Source organism: Hyla sarda, chromosome 5, assembly GCF_029499605.1.
Source record: "Hyla sarda isolate aHylSar1 chromosome 5, aHylSar1.hap1, whole genome shotgun sequence".
Classification (NCBI taxonomy): Eukaryota; Metazoa; Chordata; class Amphibia; order Anura; family Hylidae; genus Hyla; species Hyla sarda.
This window is the reverse complement of record NC_079193.1, coordinates 130548596-130562063: the sequence shown is the minus strand read 5'-3', so window position 1 is coordinate 130562063 and position 13468 is coordinate 130548596. Positions and strand designations below refer to the sequence as shown.

Sequence of the window (13468 nt, the reverse complement as noted above, 5' to 3'; positions counted from 1 at the left end):
GAACTGTACTTCTTCCTGGGTTAGACAGGTGTCCTGTACTGGGGAGTTTACCTTATCTCGCTGTATTTCACCTGGCATTTAAATTTCCTTGGTGAATAAAATTGTACAAGATTTCTCATACTATCTATTTGAATATTACAGCTTTTTAACTATATAACCTGTAATATTATAGTTTTCTAGAAAAACATCCAGGCCCCCCTTGAACTTGTTTATTGAGTCAGACATCACAACATCATGTGGCAGAGAGTTCCACAGTGTCACTGCTCTAACAGTAAAGAATCTCAGCCTGTGATGATGGTGAAATCTTCTTTCCTCTAGACAGAGGATGAACATTGCCCCCTTGTCATGGTTATCGGCCTAGGTATAAAAAGATCACTAGAAAGATCTCTTACTGTCCCTTCATATATTTGTACATTGTGATCAAATCACCCCTAAGACGTCTTTTCTCTAAACTAAATAACCCCAAGTTTGATAACCTGTCTTGGTACTGTAATCTTCACATACCACCCTATATCTACCGTATTTTTCGCCGTAAAAGTGGGGGGGAAAGGTTGGTGCGTGTTATACGGCAAATACACATTAAAAAACTGTCATATTGCGGCGGTCCCTGCAGCCATCAACGGCCGCGACCCGCGGCTAATACAGGACATCACCGATCGCGGTGATGCCCTGTATTAACCCCCTTCAGACGCGGTGATCAAAGCTGACCGCCGCGTCTGAAGTGAAAGTGAAACTAACCCGGCTGCTCAGTCGGGCTGTTCGGTCCGCCGCGGTGAAATTGCGGCGTCCCGAAAAGCTTACAGGACACCGGGAGGGACCTTGCCTGCCTCCTCGGTGTCCGATCGTCGAATGACTGCTCCGTGCCGGGATCCCCTGCATGGCCGGAGCGCTCTTTCGTCCTCATCACGTCGTCGCGCATGCCGTCACGGAGAGCGAGGATCCTGGGCAGTAGAGACGTTACGGAGCGATGGGGACACCCCGGGGTTGCGGCGACAGCGATGGAGGGCGACATCCAGGGCAGCGGTGACGGGATCCGGAGTGGCGGGGACACGTGAGTATTACCTCCTATACCAGTGGTCTTCAACCTGTGGACCTCCAGACGTTGCAAAACTACAACTCCTGGCATGCCCGGACAGCCAACGGCTGTCCGGACATGCTGGGAGTTGTAGGTTTGCAACATCTGGAGGTCCGCAGGTTGAAGATCACTGTCCTATACTTTACATTGTATTTGGTTCAGAATTTTTTTTTCTAGATTTTCCTCCTTTAAAATTGGGTGCGTCTTATACTGCGAAAAATACGGTATGTTACCCTCCTCTGCACCCTCTCCAGTTGAACCATGTCCCTCCTGTACATAGGCGCCCAAAACTGGACACAATACTCGATTTGTGGTCTGGCTAATGATATATACAGAGGCAAAACTTCGTTCCTGTCCCGAGACTCTATACCTCTCTTGATACATCCCATGACTTTATTAGCCTTGGTAGCTGCTGCCTGTCCCTGGTCACTAAAGTTGAGCTTACTGTCAACCAGTAACCCCAAATCCTTTGAAGTTTTACCTAATGTTTTGTTATTTACCACATAATTGTACATGTTGTTTTTATGGCCCAAATGCATCACCTTACATTTATCCACATTAAACTTAATTTGCCATGCCTGTGCCTCCAGCTTCCCCAGATCTCTCTGTAATATATATTTCTCTGTGGTGATCACCTTACGCAGTTTAGTGTCATCTGCAAAAAGAGACATTCTACTCTGTAATCTCTCTACAAGGTCATTAACAAATATATTAAAAAGTAGTGGACCAGTACTGACCCCTGCGGTACCCCACTTGTAACTGTCACCCAACCACTGTTCCATTGATTCCCACCCTTTGCTTCCTATCACTGAGCCAGTTGCTAACCCATTTACATACTGTATAACCTCCCCTAGTCCCAGTTTCCTCATTTTATGTACTAACCTTTTATGCGGCACAGCATCAGATGCCTTAAAAAAGTCCAGATATACAACATCCACAGCTTTACCCTGGTCTATAACTGACCTCCTCACGGAAACTGATCAGATTAGTCTGACAGGACCGATCCTGCATAAATCAATGTTGTTGCTTTTTTATTATGTTAGTTTAATTGAGATATCCCAGAATAGCATCTTTCAGAAAAGCATTAAAATCTTACCCACAACAGATGGCCTATAGTTCCCAGGATCCATTTTTGGGCCTTTTTGAATATTGGTACCACATTTGCTAAGCACCAATCCTGAGGAACACTCCTTGTCTTAATAGAATCTTTAAATATAAAGAATAAGGGTCTGTCTAACACGGTACTTAATTCCTGCAAAACCCTGGGATGGATTCCATCTGGGCCCGGTGATTTGTGTGTTTTAATGTTGTTAAGGTGGCGCTGCAGTTGTTGGGTTAAAAAGGTGAGATTATTAGTAGAATTTACATTATCCCTACTCATGACCCCCCCCCCCCCCCCCCTCTTGTTGGGTCCTGCACTACTTGGAAAAGGTAATTATTGACAAAAACCTGTTTCTCTTGCTGGACCTACATGTTTCAGTTCCCGGTCTATATTAGGGTAGTTAAAGTTCCCCATAATAATGGCATCACCCTTCTTTTCTGCCCCATCTATGTGTCTTATTAGTAGGTTTTCTGCTGCTTTCATTATACACTGCTCAAAAAAAATTAAGGGAACACTAAGATAACACATCCTAGATCTGAATAAATGAATAGGCGTATCTTGAAAAAACAAAGCAGAGCTTCTCATGGGATAGTAGTCTTGATGGCGTTAAAGTGCCCTTCAATATTAAATGAAGGATAGGGGCAATCTCGCTCACCTTTTGTGGTTGTGTGCCAGACACAACCACCTTCAACAGTGTGTAAAGTCAGTGCAGCCACCCGGGTTTCGGCTGTCCTCAGCCGAATGTAGAGACATCAACGGAGGAAGGAAAAAATTCCACAGGTTCCTCATCGCAAACCATCTGATAAACTCACATTCCATAACATGTGGGACGATAGTCCATTTATTGAAGTGTCAATGCAAACAAATGCATTTTGAGGCTTTTACCAGGCTAGTAAAGACCTCGAAAAGCGTTTGTTTGCATTGGCAATTTAATAAATAGTCTATCTTCCCACATGTTACGGAATGTGAGTTTAACAGACGGTTTGCGCTGAGAAACCCGTGGAATTTTTTCCTCCCTCCACTGATATCTGAATGAATGAACTAATCGTATGAAATACTTTCGTCTTTACATAGTTGAATGTGCTGACAACAAAATCACACAAAAATTATCAATGGAAATCAAATTTATCAACCCATGGAGGTCTGGATATGGAGTCACACTCAAAATCAAAGTGGAAAACCACACTACAGGCTGATCCAACTTTGATGTAATGTGTGTGTGGCCTCCACGTTCCCGTATGACCTCCCTACAATGCCTGGGCATGCTCCGGATGAGGTGGTGGAGGGTCTCCTGAGGGTTGTCCTCCCAGACCTGGACTAAAGCATCCACCAACTCCTAGACAGTCTGTGGTGCAATGTGACGCTGGTGGATGGAGCGAGACATGATGTCCCAGATGCTCAATCGGATTCAGGTCTGGAGAACAGGCGGGCCAGTCCATAGCATCAATGCCTTCCTCTTGCAGGAACTGCTGACACACTCCAGCCACATGAGGTCTAGCCTTGTTTGCATAAGAAGGTATCCAGGACCAACCACACCAGCATATGGTCTCACAAGGGGTCTGCGGATCTCATCTCGGTACCTAATGGCAGTCAGGCTACCTCTGGTAAGCACATGGAGGGCTGTGCGGCCCCCGAGAGAAATGCCACGTTCTCCATGGCGTCTCCAGAATATGTCACGTTCAGGGCACCAGTGGCGAATTTGCCAATCTTGGTGTTCTCTGGCAAATGTCCTGCACAGTGTTGGGCCGTAAGCACAACCCCCACCTGTGGATGCCGAGTCCTCATACCACCCTCATGGAGTCTTTTTCTGGACACATGTACATTTGTGGCCTGCTGGAGGTAATTTTGCAGGGCTCTGGCAGTGCTCCTCCTGCTCATCCTTTCACAAAGGCTGAGGGCGGTCATGCTGCTGGGTTGTTGCCCTCCTACGGCCTCTTTCACATCTCCTGATGTACTAGCCTGTCTCCTGGTAGCGCCTCCATGCTCTGGACAGACACGGCAAAACTTCTTGCCACAGCTCACATCGATGAGCCATCCTGGATGAGCTGCACTACCTGAGCCACTTGTGTGGGTTGCAGACTCTGTCTCTTGCTACCACTAGAGTGAAAGCACCGCCAGCATTCAAAAGTGACCAAAACATCAGCCAGGAAGCACAGGAACTGAGAAGTGGTCTGTGATCACCACCTGCAGAACCACTTCTTTATTGGGGGTGTCTTGCTAATTGCCTATAATTTCCAACTGTTGTCTGTTCCATTTCCACAACAGCATGTGAAATTGATTATCAATCAGTGTTGCTTCCTGAGTGGACAGTGTGATTTCACAGAAGCGTGATTGACTTAGAGTAACATTCTGTTGTTCAAGTGTTCCCTTTATTTTTTTGAGCAGTAAGTTATTGTTCGTACCCCCTCCCCCTATTTCCACTCAAAGAGACTCCACATGATCACTCTCCTCACCAATGTCTTCGTGCAGAATAGGCCAAGGACCGGATTTTATGTATAAGCGAACCCCTCTCCCTTTTTTACCTTTACGGTAATTTCTGAACTGACTGTACTCCTGTATATTAACCGCCCGGTCATAGCTCACATCCAGCCATGTCTCACTTATCCCCCACTAAATCATAATCTTATCCAACATTAAGATTTGCCATCTGGGCTCAGTGAGGTTATGTCCGGACTCTTTAAAGTGCCGTGGTATGGTCGTCCCTCCATATTTAGAACCTCCACTGTCATCTTTCTCTGTTGTCTTGATACAGAGCATCTTTTTTTTTTTTTATGGCTTAACGATATTCTGTCAAACGGGTTTTAATATAATTTGATGTCTGACCTACATATCCCTAGCCATAAGGACATTTCAGACAATATATCTAACTTGGTTTGTAGGGTAGATGGATGAGCTATAGGCATGCTGGGAGTTGTAGTTAGCGTAACTAGCTTAGTTTGTAGTGTGGTTAGCCTAGGTGGATGGACTACAACTCCCAGCATGCCTAGGCATTCTGGGAGTTGTAGTTTGCGTAGATAGCTTAGTTTGAAGCATTGCTAGCCTAAGTGAATGGACTACAACTCCCAGCATTCTCAGGCAGGATGGGAGTTGTAGTTAGCTCAGCTAGCTTAGTTTGTAGCGTAGCTTAGGTTTACAGTGAATGGACTACAACTTCAAGCATGCCCAGACATTCAAAAGCTGTCCAAGCAGGATGGGAGTTGTAGTTTTGCAACAAGAGACAAGTGAAGTTAGTGTGGCATAGGGTTAGTGTAGTTTTACACAGGTGTAGGGTACGGTTAGCATAGCGTAGGGTTAGCGTAGTTTTACACAGACGAAGTGTAGGGTTAACGTAGTTTTACACAGGTGTGGCGTAGTTAGCATAGTGTAGTGGTAACGTAATTTACACAGGTGTAGCATAGTTAGCTTAGTTTTACAGACAGAGAGAGCATAGCGCAGGGTGTAGCATAGCTTAGTCTTACAGTGAAGGGACTACAGCGTACCCAGACAGCAAAAGGTTGTCCAGGCAGGATGGGATTTGTAGTTTTGCAAAAGTAGCAAAGGCAATTGCACTCTGCTACGTTAATGTAGCAGAGGAAAGTGCACCCTGAGCTGCGCTAGTTAATTTATTAGGAGTATGCATCCATCTATTTAGATGGCTGTATACGGTGATCAGAAGGCCACTTACCCACCTCCATTCCCGCTCCGTCACGATGAGGAGCTACACAGGAAGATGACAGAGCTGGAACAGAGGTGGTAATATAGGCTCTCCAGGGGGAGAACACCAAAAAGTGCAATAACCCATTTTTTTGGTGTTTTTCTTCTCTTCTGGTTTCAGATACGTGAATGCAGAGGACTACGTCTGATTTGGCGGACTACATGGATGACCTAAATGGTTAATCTGCAGGGGTTTACATTGTTTCGCAAGGATAGAATGAACAGAAAAGGTGGTGGAGTCTGTCTGTATGTAAGAAGTGGTATGAAAGTCAGTGTGAACGATGCCATAGTGTGTGATGATTCTGAGGAGGTGGAATCATTGTGGGTAGAATTACAAAAGGAGGGAAATACTGAAAAAATAATACTTGGTGTAATCTACAGACCCCCTAATATCACTGAAGAGATAGAAGGTCGGCTGTATAAACAAATAGAGAGGGCCGCCCGGGCAGGTACAGTGGTAATAATGGGAGATTTTAACTATCCAGATATAGATTGGGGCCGGGGGCTGGCTAAAACTACAAAGGGGAGAAAATTCCTACATTTATTGCAGGATAATTTTATGGGCCAGTTTGTGGAGGACCCAACAAGAAGTGATGCCTTGTTGGATCTGATCATTTCCAACAACGCAGAGCTGGTTGGTAATGTAACTGTGCGGGAAAACCTTGGTAATAGCGACCACAAAATAGTTACTTTTGACTTAAAATGTAGAAAACAAAGACAGGCGGGGAAGGCAAAAACATATAACTTTAAAAAGGCAAATTTCCCTGGGCTGAGATCTGCACTACAGGGCATAGACTGGGGGGAGGTGTTCTCAAATACTGATACAGAAGGTAAATGGGACATCTTTAAATCAACTCTAAATAACTATACAGCTAAATATATACCAAAGGGGAACAAATATAAACGATTAAAACTAAATCCTACATGGCTGACAAATGAGCAATTATTAAAAGAGCAATAAACAACAACAAAAAATAGCCTTCAAAAAATTCAAATCTGATGGGTCAGCTATAACATTTAAACAGTACAAAGAGCTTAATAAAATCTGTAAAAATGTAATAAAAACAGCAAAAATTCAAAATGAGAGACAGGTGGCCAAAGAAAGCAAAACTAATCCTAAATACCAAGGACAGAGCATGTAGGAACCCTTAATAATGATAATGGGGAGGTTGTCACGGGCGATCAAGAGAAGGCGGAGCTACTGAATGGGTTCTTTAGTTCTGTATTCACTATGGAAAAAGGAGCTGACATTGGCCAGGTCAGTGCTGGTAACACATCATATAATGTATTGAACTGGCTTAATTGTAGAGATGGTACAAGGTAAGTTAAGTAAAGTAAATGTAAGCAAATCTCCAGGGCCGGATGGACTACACCCAAGAGTTCTTAGAGAGGTAAGTTCAGTAATATCTGTACCCCTGTTCATGATATTTAGAGATTCTCTGGTGTCTGGTATTGTGCCAAGGGACTGGCGCAAGGCGAATGTGGTACCAATCTTCAAGAAGGGCTCTAGGTCTTCGCCAGGCAATTATAGACCGGTAATTCTAATGTGCATTGTGGGTAAATAGTTTGAAGGACTTATAAGGGATTACATACAGGAATACATAGGGGATAATAGTATTATAAGTGATAGCCAGCATGGGTTTACTAAGGATAGAAGTTGTCAAACCAATCTAATTTGCTTTTATGAAGAGATGAGTAGAAGCCTTGACAGAGGAATGGCTGTGGATATAGTGTTTCTGGATTTTGCCAAAGCGTTTGATACTGTCCCTCACAGACGTCTGACAGGTAAGTTAAGGTCCTTGGGCTTGGAAACTTTAGTTTGTAACTGGATTGAACACTGGCTCATGGATCGTACCCAGAGAGTGGTGGTCAATGATTCGTACTCTGATTGGTCCCCGGTTATTAGTGGTGTACCCCAAGGTTCAGTACTGGGCCCGCTGCTGTTTAATTTATTCATCAATGATATAGAGGATGGTATTAACAGCTCTGTTTATATCTTTGCAGATGACACCAAGCTTTGTAGCACGGTACAGTCTATAGAGGATGTGCATAAGTTACAAGATGACTTGGATAGACAGTGTCTGGGCATCCACTTGGCAAATGAGGTTCAATGTGGATAAATGTAAAGTTATGCATCTGGGTACTAATAACCTGCATGCGTCGTATGTCTTAGGGGGGATTAAACTGGCAGAGTCACTGGTAGAGAAGGATCTGGGTGTACTTGTAGATCACAGACTACAGAATAGCATGCAATGTCAGGCTGCTGCTTCCAAAGCCGGCAGGATATTGTCATGTATCAAAAGAGGCATGGACTCAAGGGACAGGGACATAATACTCCCCCTTTATAAAGCATTGGTACGGCCTCACCTGGAATATGCTGTTCAGTTTTGGTCGCCTGTTCATAAAGGGGACACTGCGGAGTTGGAAAGGGTGCAGAGACACGCGACTAAACTAATATGGGGCATGGAACATCTTAGCTATGAGGAACGATTAAAGGAGTTACAATTGTTTAGTCTTGAGAAGAGACGTTTAAGGGGGGATATGATAAACGTATATAAGTATACAAATGGCCCATACAAAAAATATGGAGAAAAACTGTTCCAGGTTAAACCCCCCCAAAGGACGAGGGGGCACTCCCTCCGTCTGGAGAAGAAAAGGTTTAGTCTAAAGGGGCGACACGCCTTCTTTACCGTGAGGACTGTGAATTTATGGAATGGTCTACCTCAGGAACTGGTCACAGCAGGAACAATTAACAGCTTTAAAACAGGGTTAGATACATTCCTGGAACAAAATATCATTAATGCTTATGCAGAATTATAAAACTACATCCCTTTCCCTTATCCCCTTACACCTTTCCCTTCAATTCCCTGGTTGGACTTGATGGACGTATGTCTTTTTTCAACCATACTAACTATGACTAACTAATAAGGGCTATTTTCCCTAATATGAATGTTTTCTTTTATTCCTTTTCTAAGGAATAAAGCTGGGGCTTAACATTAGCCCCCAAAACAGCTAGTGCTAACCCCCAATTATTACCTCAGTAACCACCGCCACAGGGGTACTAGGGGTACGATAACAACAGGCTAAGAGCGTTAAATATGGCGTTCTTGGGTCTAGGCGGCAACAGGCTGGGTTATTCAGGCTGGGGAGGGCCAGTAACAATGGTCCTCGCCCACCCTGGTGACATCAGGCTGTTGCTGTTTGGTTGGTATCTGGCTAAGAATGAAAAGACGGGTAAGCACATACATTTTTTTTCCATCTATATATACAAAACTCAACGTGTGTGTGTGTATGTATGTGTGTGTGTATGTTCTAGCATCACATCCAAACGGCTAAAGATATTAACATGAAACTTGGCACACATGTTACTAATATATCAACAACAAACATAGGATAGGTGATTTAACCCTTACTCACCCCCATTTGGCAGGGGCGGGGTTTTTGTTTAAAGTCCCATACAGGTCTATGGGAAATATATGTTACTGCATAACTTCCAAACGGCTGGAGATATTTCGATAATACTTGGTCACATGTTACTTATATGTCCACTTAAAATATAGGATAGTTAATTTAACCCTTAACTACCCCCATTTGTGAGGGTCGGGGTTTTTGTTTAAAGTCCCATGCAAATCAATGGGAAATGTACGTTCGCACATAACTTCCATATGGCTGGAGATATTTCAATACCTGGTACACATATTACAGGTCGGGATATGAGGACGGGACAGTCGGTCGGTATAGGAGGTCGAGATAGGAGGAAGAGATAGGAATACGGGATAGGAGGTCGGGATAGGAGGTCGAGATAGGAGGACGGGATAGGAGGACGGGATAGGAGGACGCGATAGGAGGACGGTATAGGAGGATGGAATAGGAGGACGGGATAGGAGGACGGGATAGGAGGTCGGGATAGGAGGTCGGGATAGGAGGTCGGGATAGGAGGTCGGGATAGGAGGTCGGGATAGGAGGTCGGGATAGGAGGTCAAGATAGGAGGTCAAGATAGGAGGTCAAGATAGGAGGTCAGGATATGAGGTCAGGATAGGAGGTCGAGATATGAGGTCGAGATATGAGGTCGAGATATGAGGTCGAGATATGAGGTCGAGATATGAGGTCGAGATAGGAAGTCAGGATAAGAGGTCGGGATAGGAGGTCAAGATAGGAGGTCGAGATAGGAGGATGGGATAGGAGGACGGGATAGGAGGTCGGGATAGGAGGACGGGATATGGGGTTGGGATACGACAACAATATATGGGGATGGGATATGAAGTCAAAAGCTTCCTCCTTTGTTGATTTTCCTCCCCAACAAGGATTAGGAAGGAAAAACCCAGCAACGCTGGGTACTCAGCTAGTAAATAAATAAAAACATGTGTGATTCCAGTCTTTTCATTCAGATACCAAGCAAGCAGCAACAGCCTGACCTTACAAGGGTGGCGAGGACCATTGTTACTGGCCGTCCCCAGCCTAAATAACGCCAGCCTGTTACTGCCTAAGCCCAGGAGTGACATTTTTGATGCTCTGGGCCTGTTAGTATCGCCTCTTTCCAGTACCCCTTTGGCGGTGGGTACCAGGGTAATAATTGGGGGATAGCGCTAGCTGTTTTTTGGGGCTACCGCTAAACCCCGGCTTAGTAATGGACTAATGGAGTAAAGGCTTTCACTACTAAGCCTGAAAAAGAATAAAAGAAAAAACACATTAAAACATTTTTATTAGGAAAAACCCTCCCCCGCAGTTTTTGTTAACCAATTTATCAAAAAAAAAAATTATAATAATAATAATATGCAGGTCATCAAAGTAGTCCACCAAAACCGATGTAATCCTGCATTCACATATCTAAAACGAGAAGAGATATTCACTGTAAACGGCCATCCATATAGATGGCTGTATACCCCTAATCAATTAACTAACACAGCTCAGGGCACACTTTTCTCTGGACAGCTTTTCGCTGTCTGGGCAGTCTGTGAGTTGTAGTCCCTTCACTGTAAGACTAAGCTATGTTACACCCTACATTCCTAAAACTACGCTCCTTCTGCCTGTAAAACTAATCTAACTATGTTACACCTGTGTAAATTACGCTAACACTATGCTACGCTTACTACGCTACACCTGTGTAAAACTACGCTAATCCTGCGCTACACAATACCTGTGTAAAACTACGCTAATTCTACGCTACGCTAACCCTACACTACACCTGTGTAAAACTACGCTAACCCTATGCTACACTAACTACACTTGTCTCCTGTTGCAAAACTACAACTCCCATCTTGCTCGGACAGCTTTTGGCTGTCTGGGCATGCTGGGAGTTGTAATCCATTCCCTGTGAAACTAAACTACGCTAGAAACTAAGCTAGCTTCGCTAACTTCAACTCCCATCCTGCCTGAGCAATGCTGGGAGTTGTAGTCATTTCACGTACACTAACTACGCTATGAACTAAGCTAGCTACGCTAACTACAACTTCCAGCATGCTTGGGCATGCTGGGAGTCGTAGTCCATCCACCTACGCTACAAAATAAGCTAGCTATGCTAACTACACCTCCTAGCATGCCTGGGCATGCTGGGAGTTGTAGTCCATGCACTAATGCTTACTATGCTATGAACTAAGCTAGCTGTGCTAACTACAACTGCCAGTATGCCTGGGCATGCTGGAAGCTGTAGTCCATCCACCTACGCTAACTAACCTACAAACTAAGCACACTAGGCACACTTTGGGCACACAGCTGCTTGCACCTTCCCCTTATGCAGGGGCTATTTCTGGTTGGTTGGTTTATGTGACTTTTTGGTCACTTTTTATTGCGTTTTTAGGATGTGATCCAAAACCTGCAACTTTGATATTCTTTTTACATTTAAATCATTCATTGCATTTTTGTATACTTGCAATGGAGAGGAATGTGTGCAGTGGTTTCTCTTCTCCATTGCAAGTATACAAAGATTCTCTACCTGAGCTTTTACCATAGAGCACCGTATAGCTGGATAAAGGTTAGATGAAGCTGATCAGCTGATACACCTCCAAACGTGCAGGTGGATAGGGGATAAGTTGTTAAATACTGGATTTCCCCTTTAATTGACTCCTACAACATGTAAATTAAGTTGTATCCAAAATATTTTTCATAAATGCTTTTTGAGGTTGAAAGTGAGCACCCAGCACCTATACATACCAACTATACATAAAAATGCTTTTTAAGAGAAAATTATATTCTACCTTCGTTCCTGTTGTTGGAACCAGCCCGACAGCTCCCATATACGTACTTCCAATTGTTTTGATTTTTTCGATGTCTCTGTAACATTCCTTTTCCATAAGCTGTAGGAAAGCAAATCTAATAAATACTACACAATACTGACAAGAAACTGAGCAAGCCTGATTCACTGAACAGTACATTAGCTCTATATCTAAGCATACACATATGAAGACATAAATCAGCTTGCATCCACCTATTTATAGTATGTTTACAATAAAACTCCTCCATATGATGACTGCTTTGAAAAGACCACCCCTTATCTAGGCTAAAAATTCTATGATTTCGGCTTTATATGATATTTGCCATCTTACATGAGACCACCTGGCTATAAGACCATTTTAATGCATTATTAGTAGATGGCAAAGTAAACTTTAGTAGTTGCTGCTAAAGCAAATACAGTCATGCATTATATTTTCCCCTCATATAAATCATTATTTTTTCAATATTTTTTTTTTACTATGTCATTTTGTATCCTACTAACAATCTTTAAATTGCATTTTATTTTATATGTACTGGAAAATAAGCAAAGAAAAGCTACAATGGAAAGATTTGAGTTTTGGAGCCACTTCTAGTTTTAGATTACAAATACTAACACAGATGCAAATCAGAATCTTGTAATACTTTTTTTTATTGGACTAACAGTATTTTGTAGAGACAACGTTTCGGAGTCCTCCTCATATCAAATCAAAAGAATCAATTTCAAAGCATATACCTATAAAATTCTGTTGAAAGAAGAAATGATGTTCAGCGAGGTAGCTCTAATGCAGATACGATCTTTATTGGTAACAGCAATTCACATGGACAGATAGTGATGTGTTTCGATAGTCTCAGCAATCCTAGTCATACTGTTTTTCCCCAAAAAAGGTATTACAATATTTTACACCAGCCTATGATTTTGCATCCGCATAACTGGACTAATATGGTTTTTCCAAACTAAAATACTAATATAAAATAGTGACCTAAATACCGTGACAAAGTGGCTGTATAGCTAAAAACTTATTGTATTTCATAAATGAGATAAATAATCTATAGTGGTATACAGTCTGATGTACAATCCTAACATCCACTCAAGACACAAAGTAACAATTATTTAAGTTAACACAAACAAAATCAAATTTAAAATGTTATCGTAATTTAGGCTCCAAAGTAGAGTGTGTACAAGATTAAGGAGTTCTATTTTTAGACTTGTAGACAGTGCCTTCTCTTCGTTTGTATATCATTCAGATGAGTATTTGTTTTCACAATAATAATGAACCTACATACTTAAAAATATAATACCTTAACCACTTGGGGACGCAGGGCGTACATGTACGCTCCCGATCTCGAGTCCTTAACCTCTTAAGGACCAGGCATGTATTAGTACGTC

At 42.9% G+C, this 13468-nt stretch overlaps 1 protein-coding gene across 10 annotated transcripts in view; it reads right to left on the bottom strand.

Annotated features, from left to right (window-relative positions):
- The window catches only part of ADCY1 (adenylate cyclase 1), a 605827-nt gene that overhangs the window by 74055 nt on the left and 518304 nt on the right, over positions 1-13468 (bottom strand). For 9 of the 10 annotated variants that reach the window (XR_008843996.1, XR_008843995.1, XR_008843997.1 and 6 more), the window contains one exon: positions 12066-12164. Coding sequence is in view for 7 of the 10 variants with exons in the window: in XM_056520271.1 (XP_056376246.1) it covers positions 12066-12164 (99 nt within the window). In the remaining 3 variants the exon portion in view is untranslated. Of the gene's footprint in view, positions 1-1995; positions 2081-12065; positions 12165-13468 lie in introns of those variants that run through there. The other variant, XM_056520274.1, reaches the window with a different exon arrangement.